The 20,362-nt window shown below is 40.6% G+C and overlaps 1 protein-coding gene across 11 annotated transcripts in view; it reads right to left on the reverse strand.

Annotated features, from left to right (window-relative positions):
• The window catches only part of ANK3 (ankyrin 3), a 364,937-nt gene that overhangs the window by 110,242 nt on the left and 234,333 nt on the right, over nucleotides 1–20,362 (reverse strand). For 10 of the 11 annotated variants that reach the window (XM_032137947.2, XM_032138001.2, XM_032137998.2 and 7 more), the window contains one exon: nucleotides 1,761–1,884. In XM_032137947.2, coding sequence (XP_031993838.1) covers nucleotides 1,761–1,884 — 124 coding nt within the window. Of the gene's footprint in view, nucleotides 1–1,760; nucleotides 1,885–3,150; nucleotides 5,391–20,362 lie in introns of those variants that run through there. The other variant, XM_058436266.1, reaches the window with a different exon arrangement.

Genomic DNA, 20,362 nt, shown 5'->3' on the forward strand with positions numbered 1-20,362 from the left:
CACATCGCAGCACATCACAGCACATCACATTACAATGCTAAAGAAAATAAAAATGAGAGCATGAGCCAGGAGAGGGAAGAGAAACACTATAAAAGTGCCATGTCTTCTTACCTTATCTTGGGACTATTTTAAAGTAATTTTAGAAAAAAAAAAAAAAAACAGAAGAAATAGAAAGCAAAAAATCAGACAGGGAAAAAAGAAAAAAAATGTTATGGTTGAATGAGTTACACATTTAATGTATTCCTTTTAAAATGTTACACTCAGAATATATTTTACTTGATAATACTCTAACAATGTGCTTAAAAATATTGGCTTTATAGATTTTTAAAAAATATTTGCCTCTGAGCATAACATGAGTCATCAAAGTAAAAAAAATGAGTTACATATAATAGCAACAAATAATAGTGCAATCAAAATTAGAAGTGTGAAAGCCTTGGAATTATATTAAGAAAAAAATTACAGTGCGATATTCTGGTTACCTATGTCACTGGAGGTCAGCTACTACAGTTTTCTACAAAAAAATGATTGATCACAAAATGTGTCATATATTATCAGAAGAGAAGGCAAGCTAGTTATTGGATTTCAAAAGCTATAAATCTCTACGATTTAAACAAGATCTACAGGATCTCAAGAACCTTAAAGGTTCTACATATTTTCCATTTTAACTTGTTGCTATCTGTGATCGCCTAAAATATTGCATATTTTTTTAAAGTTATTTTTCCTCTTCCTGTTAATGACAGCTGCTACAATAAGACTTTAAGGCCTTTTATAAATGTATTTATAAGGCAAAAGTTCTACCAAGCTATATGAGTTTCAAATTCCTACTAAAAGAAGGCTAGAAGAAAAATCAATTCAATATCCATACTGGCCACACCAACTACACTGAGAATAAACTCCAGGGTTTACTTTGTGGGAAGTGCCATTTACTATTAGACAATGAAACTTTTTACAACAGATCCTTAAACTATAGGAAAATGTCCTCAGGGCTCTGGCTTAGAAGGTTTAATTATTAGCTTTAAAATAACTTGACTGTCAGCAAACACTCTGTTAATCCACACTAGGGTAAAGAAGTCTCCAAATTCTGCACGAGGTTCTGTTTCTTTCAACTAGTTTAAGAAAAGTTTGAGTCAAGGTTTTCCCATGCAGAAGTTTTCCACTTCAGTTGTAAGAACTGAATTTGTCACCATTCCTGTCTGTGACTTTTGGTAAATCACTGTTATACTTCTAACATGTCCCTTGTAAACAAAATAATGGAACAGTTTTAGAAGAGATACTCAAACACTTGGTGGACAACTTTAATAAACAATATTTTTTTTTTCAAAAATGCTCTTTTAATCATGAATTATTATTTCAATAACAAAGAGAGAAAAGTGAACAATCTATACACATATTTCTTACTTATTAGCAAATAATATTTTCTTTCAATATGGAACAAAACTTAATTTTGAAATATGTGACTCAGATTGGTTCTCCCAGTTTTGTCAGTGAGCTCTTTTGCTACTGTGCTGGAAGCATGACTGCAAAGTGGGAAAAAAAAAGAAGAACACACAATTAACATGTTCAATCACATGAAATTAACAACTGCAAACCACAAAAGAAAATAGCAGAGCATGTGTATTTGCGTCGAGAACATTTCGCTAAATTCACATCTTCATCCAAAGAACACATTTTGGGATAATGTGAAAAATGAACATGATTTTGATTTATGACAAATCATGGTTGTTTTAAATTAACTATGAAAGACAGCAACAATGAAGTACCTGGCAGAACGCGCTCCGAGACTAAAGCCCATGTAACCCTCTGCAGGCAGGGAATCATCACCCAATTCCTTAAGGTCCTGTGGCCCAAGATATTTGTCTGTGTCCCCTGTCATTGCATCTTCACCTGCAGATGTAGAGAGCAAGCCCACATCAAAAGCTTCCCTTTTGAAAGTGTCAGCTGTGGAGAAAATCACTCCTTTGGTTATCAGCAAATCCCCCATTATCTCATATTCACCTTCCCGTATCCCCTGGATAATTTTTGTAACTCCCGTTTAGAAGGAAAAGGTATAGGTAAAGGTTAGTACACAATTTCAAGAGTGAATTTAAGTAGCGGAAACAACTCCCGGTATTAAGTACAAATCTTAAAACATTACCCCTATCCCTTTGCTTCCCCGTAAGCCTCAGCTGACTAGAAAGGTGGATGTTTTCTGTCAGTTATAGTTTTCCTCACCTCACCTCACCCACGATGAGGGCAGCTTGTTTGAATGGACATGGATTACAAAATAAGAACCACCTCTTCATTACTGTTCTTGAAATTATATGTGGGAAGGAAACAGACATTTAAAAAAAAAAAACCGGTTTTCTCACACACAGGATTTCAGTTTAGGGCTTATGTAAGAAACTAGCAAGTTATGTGAACTATAACTTGCTCGGTTGGAGGGCCTTGGAACACATCAATTTTGAAATGTTTCTAAACCTATCAAATTAACAACAGCCCAACTGTCCCAACGCTTGAAATCTACATGGAAAGCAACGCAGCCTTCTCCAGAGATAATATGGGTGCTTCAGCACTTTGAAAGGACTATATAAATTGCTCTTTAATTATCAAGACAAAGAGTTAATTATGTGAAATACTTTTACCAGCTACGTATGCAAAACATGACCTCACATGGAAAAACCACATTCCAAGAGTGACAAGGCAGGTTTTTCAACTGTCTTTTGCCCTCTGGGACATTTCCCATCCTTCTCAAAAGGTAGCACGGGCTGCAGAAAAGTTCCTTCCCCACACAGGCAAACTCTTACCCTCTTTCTGGACACAAGCTTCGCTGGCCAAGAGATTGTAAAAGTGTACATGTTGTGTTTTCTCAAAGGTAAGTGATTCATTCCCCCAGAATTATTTTCCAATTCCTACATTCGGTACTGTTTACATTTTCCATTCATTTAAACTCAGGAAACCGCAAGAGCTCAGCTTTTAAACTACCAATCAAGTCTAAAAATACACTGTCAACTACTGTTTTTGCAAATGTAAAAACTAAACAGATCAACTTTCTACTGCTGCTACCCAGTACCAAGAGATTATTTTAAGTAACTATTTATGGCTGGGCCATTTGCACATTCACTGCATCTCAAACAAAAACAGCACACACCAAGTACAACTCAAAGATCTTACTCTGCGGTAAAGCCATTTCCACTAGGCTTGGATGATCAAATGTTTTCCTGATGTTTCCAGGAATTCCTTAAGCAGTGATTTAGAATCAACCTCCAAACCAGCTCAAGCAAACCAATCCCTGGTTTGTATCCACTCTCTTCACCACCGCTGAATTCCTCTCAGCATCTTGATATCCTCGTAGGCAATTGAGGAATTATACATCTTTCCTCACTCAGAGATCGAAGATTTTCAAAATTTCAGGCCCTCCAAAAAATCTTTTTAAAAAAACCCACTTAATTGAGATTAAGATCCTTTTGACCACTCCGCAGACATCCTTTTAAAGCTCCTTCTGATTGGATTAAAAACTCCTCTGGCAAGCCTCTAGCAGGACAGAATGGTGACATAAATGCAAGCCCCTGAGTTATTTGTATGTAAATATGAGGACTGCTCCGGTGTAGACTTTCGGTAATTTGATACCAATGCGCGTTGCCTAGTCGGGTAACCGAGACAGCCTTCATGTAGGGAGAGAGAGCGAAGTGCTACATTTAATTAGGAGGTGATTCTTCTCAAATATGAATGAAGAAACAGCCAACCCAGGTAGAGGAAAAACATTAGAAGAAAACAAAGCAGTGGCCCAGGCGGGGAGTGGCACGGAGCTCCAGGCAAACTTTCAACTTTGTTCTCAGCTGGGAACACTGGGAGCCTCAGTTATTTATGGTCCCTGTCAGGTGGAAGGAGGAGAAAAAGAGAGAGGGAGGGCCTGCCCTTGAGTTGAGGTTGTGAAACTGGGGCTAAGGAAAGCAGCAGTGATTCCCATAACTCTCCAAGAAGCACTTTGCAATACACTAATTGCCGCTGCTTTTTATCAAGAGTTTGAAGAAGGGAGCAGAAGTGAGACAAGTTGGAAAAAGCAAATGGGTGTTCTGCTTTATTTTTGGCCCAAGTTCTTTCAACTATTTAATATCGAGGGACTCACTGGTGCTCCTTCGAGAGGTCCCTGCAGGAAGTGCAAAGCAAAGGGAGAACTGGGGTTGGCTGGAGAGGCCTTTGTTGCCCCAGATAGGAGGCAGGACTGAGGTCTGTCACTTTGCTGTTACATTGTTTCTTTCCCTCTCCACTAGTGGCCTTCCTTCTCAGCTGCTCCACGCTGTTTATGTTGGCAGTGAAGGAAAAAACTAGCAGGACTTCCCCATCTTCCATCTGGGTACACTGGAGAGGCCATTTCAATTGCTTCTTTTTTTTTTTTTTTTGCTTCCCTCCAGCCCCCACCGCCCCCGATAATAGCTGGAGAATTGGGCTCGAAAGTAAAGGGTTTAGAAACTGTCTTGCTGAAGTAAGCACTCTTTTATAAAAGCACATCTATCCCCTTGGAATGTTACCTAAATATACAGGAATCTGAATCTGTAGAACTGAAAAAGTAGGGAAAAAAATCTGTTTTCCCTGGATACATGCATAGATGAATGGATAAATGCATGATTCATATAATATTAGGATGCTATGACACCTGGTGCATTACTCTGATCAGCCTGGCTGTAATCAACATGAGAAATACATGGAAATAGAAGGGAAGTCATTTATAATGTCTGGAACATATTGAAAACTATTCCCAAGCAGAGAATAATTTCCAAGTCTAAAGAATAGAAGGGGAAGTCTTGTTTAAAGAGAAATGTCTGGATGTTCATCGGCTTTTTAAGTCTGCATTTCGAATCCAAACTACAGAACTGAGCAAAGCCTTATTCAAATACTGTCATTCATTCCAATTTCTCAGCAAGGCCTATGATGGAATGTTCCCTCCACTGACTTCTAGGCTATTTTTCCTTCTTGGCTATTCTTCCACACCCACCTTCCCTCCTGTTATACAGAATTTTTTCAGTCCCTAGAAGTCCTTAAACTCTTTAGACTTTGAGCCTTTACTAGGGTGTATTCTCTTGATGGAACCTTTATCGTTTTTTCTAGACGAACTTCTCTCGTCTTTGACTCTTTCTAGAAGTGCTCGCACCCTCTACTCACCATTAGGTGTCCCTCATCAGAATGTATTGCCAGTAAACACATCTGCTTAGTCTTTCCCATTGGCTGGTGAGATCCCCTAAGTTAGGAGCCGTATTCTTCCTGGGCCAGGTATATTGGAAGTTCTCATAAATAATCTTGGAATCCATGACTGATAATAAATATGTTATTTTTGCCAGGCGCGGTGGCTCACGCTTGTAATCCCAGCACTTTGGGAGGCCGAGGCGGGCGGATCACGAGGTCAGGCGATCAAGACCACGGTGAAACCCTGTCTCTACTAAAAATACAAAAAATTAGCCGGGCATGGTGGCGGGCGCCTGTAGTCCCAGCTACTTGGAGAGGCTGAGGCAGGAGAATGGTGTGAACCCAGCAGGCGGAGCTTGCAGTGAGCCGAGATTGCGCCACTGCACTCCAGCCTGGGCGACAGAGCGAGACTCCGTCTCAAAAAAATAAATAAATAAATAAAAATAAATAAATAAATAAATAAATAAATATGTTATTTTTATTTTTATCTTTTAAATCTACATGTCATGGCAACTTAGCACTCTTTTCAAATATTGTTAAATGACTGGTATACAGTAAAATTTCAATGAAAGTAATTTTCCATTATTCTTCAACCATACTTCTTAGACTTCAGAAATGGTCACTATGAAACCAAAAGAAGTCTAGGGTAGGGGTGAGAGTTGTCAACACACTTGGCCAAAGATTAATGAAAATAAAATAGCCTTATCACATTAAGTAATTATCCACTTAGCATTTTCGAATGGTGAGAACATTTGTTAAAAGACATGGAATTCAGAAATAAAAGCAATGGTGTTCCTTTAATGCCGTTTTCCACAATCCAGGCTGTACCATGTATTGATTGGGTGACCTTTGAAATACCATTTAACTGCTCTGAGTCATAGTTCCAACCTCTATAAAACTGGGGGTAATAAGTCTGCCTCTACCCTCAAGCCTCCTGGGGAGATTTAAATGAAATAATACACAAAGTAAGGGCTTAATCAGCACGATTACTATTATTCTGTAGCACAGTTTTTTCCAATGCCCAAATATCTGAATGCATGAACTCAAATAGCATTTAAATTGCTGCTATTTATACTGGTAAAGGCAAAAATCCAATCACAGCAGTAAAGTGTCCCTGTTCTCCATTACTTATAAGCCAGGCACTGTGTTAGGTAATCACAAAATTTGTTGATGGAATGAATGAATGAACAATAACAACAACAAAGTTCATTCACACTCCTTTCAATAAACAAAACTTTCTATCATTATTATACAGTACAACACACCACCGTACCAAAGATTAGAAAGGAATGAGATGAACTGTATTGTGTGATTTGTTAACTTTCTCTAATCCACTATATAATCCAAACACATTTCAGCTAGTGGCAGCTTCTAACAGGTGTGTATAAGCCAACCAAGGTAATTTTATTAAAAGATGACATGCATTTTATATCAGATATATTTAGCTTAAAAATGTTACCAAGAGTCACATACTTTCACTTACTAAAAATGAGTTGTGTAGGTTTATGTTTTCTAGAGGTATTTGGTGCAGTGAAATAATAGTTGTGTTATAGAGGAATTTCACTATTTTTAGGCAAAGAGGATTTTGGCAGCTCATCTTTAAAATGCCCCCCTCACCCCTCCCTCCAATGAACTATGTTTCCTTCTATTCATGCCCTTGCGTAGTACCCCTACTTGAATCTGGGTTGGCTGAAATTTTGAACAGTGAAATTTGGCAAAGTGATTTTGAATGAATGAGTTTGTGTTCAAAGAAACCTTGCAGATTCCTCAAGTCTCTTGAAACAGTGGTTTGGGGGAAGCCAGTCCGATTGTAAGAAATCTGACTATGATGATAGCACCATGTTATAAAGAAGCTCAAGGTAGCCATATGGAGAGGCTGCTTAGAACCAGGGAAAGAGAGAGACAGAGAGAGAGTCAAAGAGAGAGAGAGAGAGAGAGAGATACAGAGAAACGCCCAGCCAACGCTCAGCTGTTGCTGCCATCCTGGCTGAGGTGTCAGACCTTTGAATGAAGACACCATCTTGGACATCTGGTCACATTCCTCCACCTCAGCTGCTGACTGCCATCTCATAAAAGATCCCAAGACTCAGCTGAGCCCCGGTTAACTCACAGAACCAAGGGAGATAATAAGACCTTAAATCACTGAGTTTAGGGGAGGCTGTAATTTTGTAATAGGTAACCAAAACAAAAATGAGAAATGACAAGGTCCAAAGGTAAACCAAAGAGGTCACACTCTGGTTGCCTAATGTATCACTAATAAATTAGAGTTAGCTCTGTAGTGCATTAAATGATATGTATACACAAAGCCCAGGAGCACAGTGGCAAATGCCATTAGAGAAGGCCTCACTTAGTATTGACTTGATGCATTTCAAAACTTTTATCTTGAGCACTGATGTTCTTATTGTTAATCGACTTCTGTCAATAAATTATCAGAGCCTAGAAAATATTAAAAAAGAATATAAAACTCCCCAAATCTACCTGATCCCACCACTAACCAATTAATGAAAGCAGTTCAGAGGCATTTTACTTCAACTACTCAGCAATCTCCTCTTCCTACTCCTCCCTACCTCATGACTAGGCTGAAAGAAGAGATTTCCTACACCATAATCAGCCATTCAAAGATCCATCAACTTCGTCTGCCAGGAAAACAATACAAAATAGAAACAGGAATAAAGGAGAGAAAGAGAGTACATTAAATGATTATCAGGACTGTGGTGGGCCAAATAGGTGTACCCTCATTCCTTTTTAGATTCCAAGTCAATGGTCCAGTACATGGCGTAATATACCCAATCCAACATCCTCACAATCTTTCATTATGCCCCCTAATGATCCTTTTTCATGTTGAATAAAGGAAATAGTTATTGGCCTAATATTTAAAAGTGTTTTCTTATCCTAGAAGTTATTTTCTCTTCTTTTCTTCCCCCACCCGATGTACTTTTCTTCGAATCTCTTTCCACCTTAAGACCATCACCAAGGAAAACTTCTGTCACTTTTCCATGAACTGAAAGCTGTTTTCCCGTCTGGCTGGAGACTTGAGTCATAAAGTTCCTTAAGATAAGGATACCAAATTGTATTGTTAGAAACTTTGCTCAGAAGTGTTTAATTCTGCTGTAAAATACAGAATCTCCCATTATAAAGTTTAAATTAATAGTTAATAGTATAGACCAAATAGTACAACCTTCCAAATTACACGGGATTAAAAAAGATTAGAAAGAATAAAGAGAAACAGTGTCTCTATACTCTACTGATTTACTAGGAGTTGATTTCTTAATAGGACTCAGAAAATAGTCTAATACATGAGAGATTAATGATCAAACTTGACTTAAATTTACTGTTGCTTATCCTTTAAAAAGTGATTTTCTTTGATCATACAGCAAAGAGAGGAAATGAAAACTATTGGGAAAATAAATCCTTTCTTTCTAGTCAGCATTACAGAACAGCAGAATCAGATCAGTTATAATTAACACTAATATTTATTGAGCATTTACTATGTTTTAGGCACTGTGTTTGGTGTTTTATATGTATTATTTCATTTAATTCTTATAATCTTATAAAACAGAATCGTTATTTCCATTTCAAAATAAAACACAGTTTAGAGTGGTGGAATAAATACTCCAAGATTACTTAGAATATAGAGAAAATAGGATTCGAAATCAGTTGCTGTCACTCTAGAGCCCTTCTTTTAACTACCACAGTGGGCTGGCCATACAAAACTTAAGATACTATTGAATGAATATTACAAGAAATTCATAATCAAAATGTAAGCTCCTTGAGGACAAGGGGACTTTGTCTGTTTTGCTTCATATCATTGCCCAGAACAGAACCTGGCACATAGTAGGTGCTCAATAAATGTGGAATGAATGAAAGAGCAGTGATTGCCTTTCAAAATGGGAACTATATTTACTGGGGCAAAGAGGAGGGAGACTTACTTTTCACTGTAAACTCTTGTACCTTGGGAATTTTGTACCATGTGCATCTATTACCTATTCAAAAAATGAATAAAATTAACAAAATAAAACAAAACAAAATATAGGGACTGCAGATAAGTCATGTAAGCTCTATGTTCCATCCACCAGAAACAGTATTGTCACTCACATAAGTCTGCCATGTAGATACGAAGATGTGTATGTGTACCAGTGGTTATCCAGCAATCAAGCAGAGGGAACACTCAATACTTTGATATTCTACTTTACATGCCTCTTTAAGAGATGGAACAGAAAAAGTGAAGTAACAAGGCAGGAAGAAGGAGATTCACACTATTCTAGTAGTTTCAGGGGTACGTGTGCAGGTTTGTTACATGGGAAAACTGCATGTCACAGGGGTTTGGTGTACAGATTATTTCATCATCCATAGTACCCGATAGGCAGTTTTTCAGTCCTCACCTTTCTCCCACCCTCCACCCCCAAGTAGGCCTTGGTGTTTCTTGCTCCCTTCTTTTTTTTTTTTGGAGACACGGTCTCACTCTATCACCCAGGCTGGAGTGCAGTAGCATAATCTTGGCTCACTGCAACCTCTGCCTACTGGGTTCAAGCGATTAGCCTGCCTCAGCCTCCCGAGTAGCTGGATTACAGGCACCCGCCACCATGACCAGCTAATTTTTGTGTTTTTAGTAGAGACAGGGTTCCACCATATTGGCCAGGCTGGTGTTGAACTCCTGACCTCAGATGATTCGGCCTCCCAAAGTGCTGGGATTATAGACATGAGCCACTGAGCCCGGCAAAGATTTATATCTCATTCAACATTTAGACAATAAATTCTCAGCCTAGAGAATCCAAATGACGTATTTGCTCACATTACTTTTCCCTTGATCTCCTGATATTTTCATTCTCAAAAGAACAAGGAAGCAAGAGTAAGAAAAAGAAATATGGTAGGATTAGGATCCTGATCCCTCAAACTTGGATGCTAAAAGTCTAATTCTAGCCCAGAGTTACAGAATGGTTGTTGGGAACGTTAGTTAGATGCCAGATCTGCATGTATTTCTCCTTTCATTTTTCAGTTTGGAGCAATAGCTCATGTTAAGTAAGGTTTCCTGTGAATATTCTGAGAGGCGATAAAAAGCAGGAGGTGGTGTTTGGAGGATGGAATTGTGCCATCTACTTCAGGAGGTTCCTGCGTGTAGCCCAGGAACTTCTGTGTCGGGCTGGAGGACCTGCAAGCCTTGCAGTGGAGATGCTGCAAGCCCAGCTCATCTCTGTACCTTCTGGCAGGACTAGAGGCTCAGAGAAAAATTGACGGTCCCATGCTCAAGGTATAGAATAGAGTGAGCATTTACTTCCTGCCCCCTTCACTCTCCACCTCTCCTCTCAGTAAGAAGAAGGAGAGGATTATTTAGGGGATGGAAGAGAGGGTCTTCACTTTAACCCTTTGTTTGCCATCATATGCTGGCCATGGTTGTTGTTCTTTCAAAACATAAAATAAGTGCTAGGATATACTTTTGATATGGTTTGGCTCTGTGTCCCCACCAAATCTCATGTTGAATTGTCATCCCCAGTGTTGGAGATGGGGCCTGGTGGGAGGTGGTTGGATCACATGGGTGGATTCTCATGAATGGGTTAGCACCATCCCCTTGGTGCTGTTCTCGTGATAGTGAGTGAGTGAGTTATCATGAGATGTGGTTGTTTTAAGGTGAGGGGCACCTCCCCTTCCTCTCTCTTCCTCCTCCACCAGCCTTGTAAAGTACTGGCTCCCCTTTTGCCTTCCCCTGTGATTGTAAGTTTCCTGGGGCCTCCTCAGAAGCAGAAGCTGCTATGCTTCTTATGCGGCCTGCAGAACCATGAGCCAATTGAACCTCTTTTCCTCATAAATTACCCAGTTTCAGGTATTTCTTTATAGCAGTGTGAGAATGGACTAATACAACTTTCTGGCTTTCCTTCTGAAAATGGGTGGTAATCATGGATTAAGTTGAGAAAATAGTTAAATAAGCATTGGGTAAACTAGGTAAATTAAGAAGGCTGAAGAAGCGTGTTCTCATTTTAAGGGGTGCATGCGCCTCCTGTGGGATGGCCACCAGCAGCATTCTGCCTTCTTTTCCCTAGTTCTAGGTGCTCATGAGAGCCTGGCATTGTAGGTGGCCAAAAAAGAATCAGGTGTGAATGACAAAGTTTGGACACCTCTGAAAGAACAGCAAACTGCCATTATTCATTCCACAGAACAAATGACTCTGCTTAAGCTGTTTTTTTGAGTACAAACTCAGTTTGATTCTTTTTCTACCTCTTCATAGAAAAACCTGAATTCTCTTTCCTTTCTGAGATGGGTTTGTTTATTAACCCAACCAAGATCACATAGGACATTTTTCATTGCTGCACCTGGAAAAGTTCCAACACTGAGTCATGCATGCTTACTTTAGAAACTATATCTAGCCTGGATTAAGGAGCAGTAAAGTGCTATACAGGTTTTAAAAAGAAGCACATTTACCCACAAAGAACAGAATAAAGAGAATTCAGGTTTTTCCTATGAAGAGGCAGAAAAAGACAATGTTGGGACAGACTCTAAAATTTCTTCATATTCTTTCTTATTAGTACTCCTTAACTCGGATACAGAAATTCCTTTAGTCCTCTAAGTAAGATCAAACACCATACTGACTTGGTCAAAGGAGCACTGAAGTCTAAAGACAGAATGCAGGTAGAAAGAAGTACAAGATTACTTATACTGTTCTCATTATCTAAAATCTGAGCCACTTGTGAAGAAGACTAGACAATGAACTAATTGCTAGCCACAAACTAGCCCTGGAAAATCAGGCACAAAAATGTTGGTTCTCACTTGCAGAGAAACTAGGTAGCTAAATTCAAGGTGGGAGTGTCATGACAGCTGGTTTGTCCTATTCATTCTTCCTTAGCTATTTGTCTAGCCTCAACCCCAAATCCAGACTTCATTATTCTCGCCTCTTCATTGCCTAGGCACACAAGGACCAGGAGTACAATACAGGAACACGTTAATCGCTGTTCCCAGGTATAAAGAAGTACCAGGCTCTTGTATAAACAGTGATTTTGGCCTTTTCTTTCCCTTACACCCAAATTGCCTATCATTGTGCCTGGCAATAAACACCCATTTATTGGTTTGTTTTGTATTTCCAACCTATACCCCAGAGATGTGTACACACAAGGCAAAGACACATGGGGCCCATCCTCAGTTCTCATTCTCATTGGGGTTCTGACACGCCCCTCCCCATTGGGACATCTTTCCCGGGGTCTTCTCACTCTTCTTGCTCCTAGCTCCCTGTGCACCACCTTGTCTTCCCCTTGCTCATTCATTCTCACTGTTGTGTTCTCTGAGCTAATGAGAGGGCTACAGGGTGGTCACATTAGGACAACCTTCTACAGGAAGCAGGTCAGACTTTTCAGGTAGATGGAAGGGACAGACATGATTTAGGGGGAAAAAATACTCAAAATTACAATTTGTTTGGGGCAAATAAAAAAAACCACAACAGCCTGTTGTTTGCAGTTAAACAAGCACACAATTCCTTGGTGTCTGTTAAATATTTCACAGGCTGCTCTAGCTGCTCACTCTATCATAGCTTCTTGGAGGAAAAAAATATACACGCTATGACCTTCCCTACCTACACTAGAACTCTTATCTTCTGTGTCTATATCCAGTATATTCCATATGGCATGGCAGCTGCTGAGGTCACCAAGGATTCCCATACCCCTTATTTTGTTCTGTTGTTGTTTGAGACAAAGTCTCGCTCTGTCGCCCAGGCTGGAGTGCAGTGGTACGATCTCGGCTCACTGCAACCTCCACCTCCTGGGTTCAAGTGAGTCTCCTGCCTCAGCCTCCTGAGTAGCTGGGATTACAGGCACCCACCACCACGCCTGGCTACTTTTTGTATTTTTAGTAGAGACAGGGTTTCGCCATGTTGGCCAGGGTGGTCTCAAACTCCTGACCTCAGGTGATCCATCCGCCTCACCCTCCCAAAGTACTGGGATTACAGGTGTGAGCCACCATACCCGGCCTCCTATACCACTTGTGCTCTTTTGATTGGAGCTTTCTAGGAAAGTTCCTCCCAGGCTTCCTCTGGCACCCACTTCTCAGGCTTTTTCCCCTTCATCCTTCACCACTCCCTCTCCATGTCCATTAGCATTCTTCTTCCTCTTATGTGTGCCCAGAGTTTTCTAGAACTGCTTCTCTTCCTCCTTGTGTGCTGCCCTGGGATCTCATCCGGTGCCTGGCGTCTGCACCCTTGTCCCCACTCCTGTGTGCTGAGCTCTCCTGTGGGGGCCTGTACTTTCCTATCTCTGACACTTTGACCAACAAGTTTTCTAAATATGAAACACCTCTTCCCAATCCCCATCCTTCTACCCATGCAAAATGTCTGTGTGTCCAAATCCTATCTATTCTTTAAAATGCCTTTCAAGTTTGTTTTTGAGGTCTTTAATGATGTCCCTGTCTTTTTAATTTTCTTGTCACTTGATCTGTTATTCTCTCATGGCACCTGATATGGTTTGGAGGTCTGTGCCCTCCAAATCACATGTTGAAATTTGAGCCCCAGTGTTGGAGGTAGGGCCTTGTGGAAGGTATTTGGATCATAGGGACAGACCCCTCATGAATGGCTGGATGCCTTCCTTGTTGTAATGAGTGAGTACTCACTCTGTTTGTCCACACAACAGCTAGTTGGTTAAAGAGCCTGCCACCTCCTCCTCTCTCTTGCTCCCTCTCTTGCCATGTGACATTCCTGCTCCCCCTTCTCCTTCTGCCATGAATAGAAGCTTCCTGAGGCCTCACCAGAAGCCAAGCAGATGCTGGTGCTATGTTTGTACAACCTGTAGAACCATGAGCCAAATAAACCTCATATATATATATAAATTATCCAGACTCAGGTATTTCTTTCTAGCAGTGCAAAACAGACTAACACAGAATCTCGAGTAGAAAGTCTAAGCCAAAAAATTCTAAATGCAAATTCCAGTTTCCATAACTGTGTGAACCTGAGCAAATATCTTAAACTCCTTGAGATTGACTCCTTAATATAATTAGGACTAATAGTACTTTAAATTAGGGTATTAAATTAGGACATAATGGAAATTAGGAGTAAAAATAGTATTAATAATGCTGTTGAATACTTTGAGAGAAGTAACAAAGATAAAGCACCAAGCAAGTAACATGTCCTGAGTTCTTACCACATGCCAAGTTCTAGGCTAAATGCTTTTTACATATGCCATTATATATACTTTGAAGGTCTATCCCCTCCAAATCTCATGGTGAAATGTGATCCCCAGTGTTGGAGGTGGGGCCTAGTGGGAGGTGTTTTGGTCATGGAGGTGGATCCTCCATGAATGGCTTGTGCCATCCCCTCTGTAAAGAGTGAATGCTTGCTCTATTAGTTACCGTGAGATGTGATGTTAAAAAGAGCCTGGCTTAGTTAGGATTTTAAGATTCATTCATACTGTTGTATATAATTGAAGTTTCCTCCTTTCCTCTCTCTTGCTTCCTCTCTTGCCACCTAACTCTCCTTTACCTTCTGTCATGAGTGAAAGCAACCTGAGGTCTTACCAGAAGCAGATGGATGGGCGAGGACAGATACAATGTAGAGGAAAAAAAAGTGTTCAAAATTACAATCTGTTTTAGCCACCATGCTACTTGTACAGCCTGCAGAACTGTGAGCTAAAATAAACCTCTTTTCATTATAAATTACCCAGCCTCAGATATTCCTTCATATGAATGCAAAACAGACTAGCATAGTCATTCAAACTTACAATAACTCGACCATTATGGGGCTCTTATCTAAATTACCAGACAACATCTACATTAGAAGTACAAGGATTTGAATATCAGCCCCAGCACTGATGTTGTGTGACCTTAATCAAGTTCCTTAACCTTACTGAAACTTATTTTCCGCATCTATGAAATAAAAATGACAATGGCTCCAATTTAATCATTGTGAGGGTTAAATTACATAATGCATGAAATGTGTCTGGCTTAATGCCTAGCACATAGAAAGATTCAATAATGGTAAATACCTTGTTTCTGATGGTGAGAGTATCAATTTATATGGAATCCTCAGGAGGGACAGAGACACAGGTAAATGTGTAGAATTAAGCCAGTAGATGCATTCATGAATGAAGGTACAGATGTATACACCCTAAGACCTATGATAGAGACCAGGACAACTCTGATCCTATGGCACTGACTAGTCTAGTTTGAAAGAAAATATAAAAAATTAACCATGAGTTGGCAAACTACAATCCATGGGCCAAACCCAGCCTCTTGCCTATTTCTGTAAATAAGCTTTATCAGTATCACACAATCAGGCCTGTTGGTTTAGGTATTACCTCTGGTGGCTTTTGTACTACAAAGGCAGAGTTTAGTAGCTGTGACAGAGACCAATATGGACTAAACATTCAAAAATATTTACCACTGGCTCTCTATACAAAAAGTCTGCTGACTCTTGAAATTAATGCTAATAAAATGAATATTAGGATGAAATAAAAAAGCATAAGTGAAAGGAGAATGGAAAGGGGGTAGCCAGGGACCATATCACACAGGACTTACTAACCATGGCAAGCTACTGAAATTACTCTAAATGCAATATAAAGCCTTGGGTGGGTTTTAGTTTTGTATTTGTACTACTTTAAGGGTGTATTTATATTATTTGTGTGGCTTGGTTACTTTTGTTACAAAATACGGCAACCACACAGATGAGAATATAAAATATAAATATACATTTTGGCTAACTGTTATAAACACCACCCAGGTCAAGAAATAGAACATCATCAGCACCTCAGAAGACTCCCACATCCCCCACCCCAAACACAGGCCCCTCTTACCTCCTCAAGGTAATTGCTTTCTATATATTCTTTTCCTTGCTTAAAAATCTCACTATCTAATTTTACAAGCATAGTTTATTGTCATCTGGTTTTGAAGAATTCTGTTGTCTTTGCATAATATACAACTTAGCAATTATACTCCTGGGTTTACATCCTGCAGAAATGTATGCATACGTGTACCAGGAAACTTACATAAGAAGGTTTGTAACAACAGTTCAAACTTGAAACAACCCACATTCTCATCAACAGTAGAGTGGATAACTCAATGTGGTACAGGCAGACAATGGAATATTGTATAGAAATGAAAATGAATGAACTTCAATTATATGCAACAGTATGAATAAATCTGAAAAGCCTAACTATAAGCTTTGGATGGTTTTAAGCTAAGGAGTGGAATAACATGATCCAATGTATATGTTTAAAGGCTTGTGTGGATGCTGTGGAGAAAGCTGAGTACTGGGTAAGAGAAGAAGTGGAGATCTGTAAGGAGGCTCCTGCAGTATTCCATGTGAGAGATGCTGGTGGCCTGGATGGGGGTGGTGAAAATGGAGATGGAGAAGAGAAGAGAGATTTGAGATGTATTCTGAAAGTAGAACTGATATGACTTGCTGATGGGCTGGATAGAAGTGCTATGGGAAGACAGATTGCATAAAACTCAGATTTTGCCTTGGGCGATGGAGCCATTTACTGAGATGGAGAAGGGTGAGAAGAGACACTATTTTCAATGGGTATGTTTAGGTATCTTAAGGTGACGTAAGATATCAGAACCTAAACGAAAATGTACATAGCTTGATAAGTGGATAGTGTGGGTGATAATCACTATATAATTCTAATTCCAAAGACAGGATACCAATGATGGAACAGACTTTGCTTTAGAATAAAGGCCCTTGTCCCAGTCCACAGATCTTCTTCTTTAGCTGGTAATTCTTTTAAATTCATCAACTATTCCTTGAGATGCAGATATGCTTTGGGAGAGTCATTATAAAGCTGTTTTATCAACTTAAGACATAGCCTAGGACTGTCTCAGTAAAAAGGAGTTGAATGGAAGGAAAAGGTAGCATTGTCGGCAATCTTCATCTTGCTTCATCTCAGAAACCTGCTAAACTATCCTTTGAGTATGGCTTCATGTTGATGCAACCGATCAAACAGGTATTGAAGATCTCCGTGTGCCAAGCAGTATACCAGGTTCTTGCGATAAAACAGAGAATAAGATTTAGCCTTTGCTTCTGGTATTTTAAAGTTACCATTTTGGCTTTATCCCTGAGAGATGCAAGCAATTATGTAACATCGATTTGAAAGGCCAATTGTAAGCAGAGAAATCTTCAGACAAAAGGCTAAATGATATAAGAGGTTCTTGTAAAACGATAAAATTTCAGGTGAAGAACAATTTCTGAAGCTGCTATTGACAGTGACTTAATGAAACCAAACCCCTGAATCACCTGAGGGCAACCTGATCTCCATGGCCTCTTTCCAGATCTATTAAGCTAATAACATAACAGTCCTATTTATTTAGAATGATTAGGAGATTAGGGTAGCAGGAGAGTCCTAGACATTTGGCAAGAAGAGATCCTAACTGGTCTTTTCCTGGTGGTCTTCTTCAGATCTACCGTCACATTTCCCAAAGTAATTCACCCTACTTTTTTGAGTTTTGGATTGTGTCAAGTCAAAATCTATTTACTTGACCAGGCGTGGTGCCTCACGCCTGTAATCCCAACACTTTGGGAGGCTGGGGCAGGTGGATCATATGAGGCCAGAAGTTTGAGACCAGCCTGGCCAACATGGTGAAACCCTGTCTCTACTAAAAATTACAAAAATTAGCCAGGCATGGTGGTGGGTGCCTGTAGTCCCAGCTACTCAGGAGGCTGAGGCAGGAGAATCACTTGAACCTGGGAGGTGGAAGCTGCAGTGAGCCAAGATCATGCCACTGCACTCCAGCCTGGGTGACAGAGTGAGACTCTGTCTCAAAACAAAACAAAATGAAATAACCAAAATCTGTTTATTCATTCCTAATGAGAATACACTGATACATTTACTAAAACTACTGGCTTTTAGTTCTTAAAATCTATTTGAAATTATGTTTATATTTATTTTACTTGAATTTTCATCTTGGTGTATATAGTTCTTTTGCCAAAAGAAACAGAGGAAGGTTCTCTAAATATTTATCATTATTGTAAAGGGGAGGAGAGGTAGAGAAAGATGGCTGAATAGAACACTCCAGTGATTGTCCCCTCACAGGAACCCCAAACTGAACAACTATCAATGCAAGAAAGCAGTTTTATAATAACAAAAAAATTAAGTGAGCAATCACAGTACCTGATTTTAATGTAATATCAAGGATAGAGGCATTGAAAAGCTCGGAAAGACAGTCTTGCATTATTTACACCACGCCTCCCCCAGCCCCAGGCAGCACAGCATAGAGAAAGAATCTGTGGGCTTGGGAAAGAGAGAGCAAAATGAGTGTGCAACATTGCATTGGAGCTCAGCACTGCCCTGTCACAGTGGAACACAGTACAGGACAGAATTCTGCCAGTGCCCATGGAAGGAGCACTTAGGACAGTGCTGGGCCAGCGGGGAATCCTCCACCCCGGCAAGGGGAAACTGAGTCCCAGCCAGCTTCACCATTGGCTGACTAAAGTGGCTTGGGGCTCAGAATAAATTTAGGTAGCAGTCAGGACACAAGGACTGCAGTCCTTGGGCAAGCTCTGGTGCTACACTGGTCTTGGAGGTTGTGATAGTTAATACTGAATGTCAATTTGATTGGATCGAAGGATGCAAAGTATTGTTCCTAGGTGTGTCTGTGAGGGTGTTGCCAAAGGAGATTAACATTTGAGTCAATGGACTGGGAAAGGCAGACCCATCCGCCATCTGGATGGGCACATCTAATCAGCTGCCAGCAAGGCCAGAATAAAAGCAGGTAGAAGAACATAGAAGGACTAGACTGGCTGAGTCTTCTGGCCTCCATCTTTCTCCCGTGCTGGATGCTTCCTGCCCTCGAACATCTGACCCCAGGTTCTTCAGCTTTTGGACTCTTGGACCTACACCAGTGATTTGCCAGGGGCTCTCAGTACTTTGGCCACAGACTGAAGGCTGCACTATTGGCTTTCCTACTTTTGAGGTTTTGGGATTCGGACTGCCTTCCTCGCTCCTCAGCTTGCAGATGGCCTGTGGGACTTTACTTTGTGATTGTGTGAATCAATTCTCCTAATAGACTCCCCTTTATATATCACATCTATCCTATTAGTTCTATCCCTCTAGAGAACCCTGACTAATACAAAGGTGGGAGACTTCAGGTGTGACACCAGCTGTGATGGCCAAGGGTGTGCCTGTGTCACTCATCCCCCAGTTCCAGGCAGTGCAGCTCAGGGACTCTTTCCACTTGGAGAAGGGAGAGGGAAGAATACAGGGGGCTTTGTCATGTAACATGGGTACCAGCTAAGCCACACTAAAATAAAGCACCAGGGAAACTCCTGAACCTCCTGATTCCATGCCTTTGTTTCTGGACAGTGTTTCTAGACCCACCCTGGGCCAGCAGGGAAGCCAATGTCCTGATGGGACAAACCCCGTTCTGCTGAATAAAGCAGCTTTGGCCTGGAATAAACATCAGCAACAGCCAGGCAGTAGTGACTACAGCCATGGGGTGAGCCCCAGTACTGTGCTGGGCTACAAGGCTTTACATGTGACCTTGTGCAGTGCCAGCTGTCATGGCCATTAGAGTGACCGCCTTATCCCTCCCCCAACTCCAGGCAGCCTGGTGCAGAGAGAGACTTCCTTTGCCAGAAAGAGAGGGAAGTGGGAGAGACTTTTTACCTGGTAACCCAGGGAATTCTCCCTTATTTCCCCAAAATCTACCAAAGCTGTGTATCAAGGAGCCTGTAAGAGTTGCAGCATTCCAGGGCTTAGGGCATTCCCTAGTGTTGAAATGGCTGCAGTGACCATAGGCTTAGGTCACCACACTCAATCCCTTTTGAATTCTTAGAAAGTCCTCTCAAAAAGGATGGCTAAAAACAAGCCTATACTGTGAAGACTGGAATAAATACCTAACTCTTCGATGCCCAGGTATCAACAAATGTCTACAAGCGTCAAGGACATCCAAGAAAACATTACCTCACCAAATGGACTAAATAAGGCATCAGTGACCAGTCCTGGAGTGATGGAGATATATGGCCTCTCAGATAGGGAATTCAAAATAGCTGTCTTGAGGAAGCTCAATGAATTTTTTTTTTTTTTTTTTTTTTTTTTTTTTTTTTTAGATAGAGTTTCGCTCTTGTTGCCCAGGCTGGAGTGCAATGGCACGATCTTGGCTCATGCAACCTTCGCCTCCCAGGTTCAAGCCATTCTCCTGCCTCAGCCTCCTGAGTAGCTGGGATTACAGGCACGAGCCACCACACCTGGCTAACTTTGTATTTTTAGTAGAGATAGGGTTTCCCCATGTTGGTCAGGCTGGT

The sequence above is a fragment of the Hylobates moloch genome, unplaced genomic scaffold, assembly GCF_009828535.3.
Source record: "Hylobates moloch isolate HMO894 unplaced genomic scaffold, HMol_V3 SCAFFOLD_3, whole genome shotgun sequence".
Classification (NCBI taxonomy): Eukaryota; Metazoa; Chordata; class Mammalia; order Primates; family Hylobatidae; genus Hylobates; species Hylobates moloch.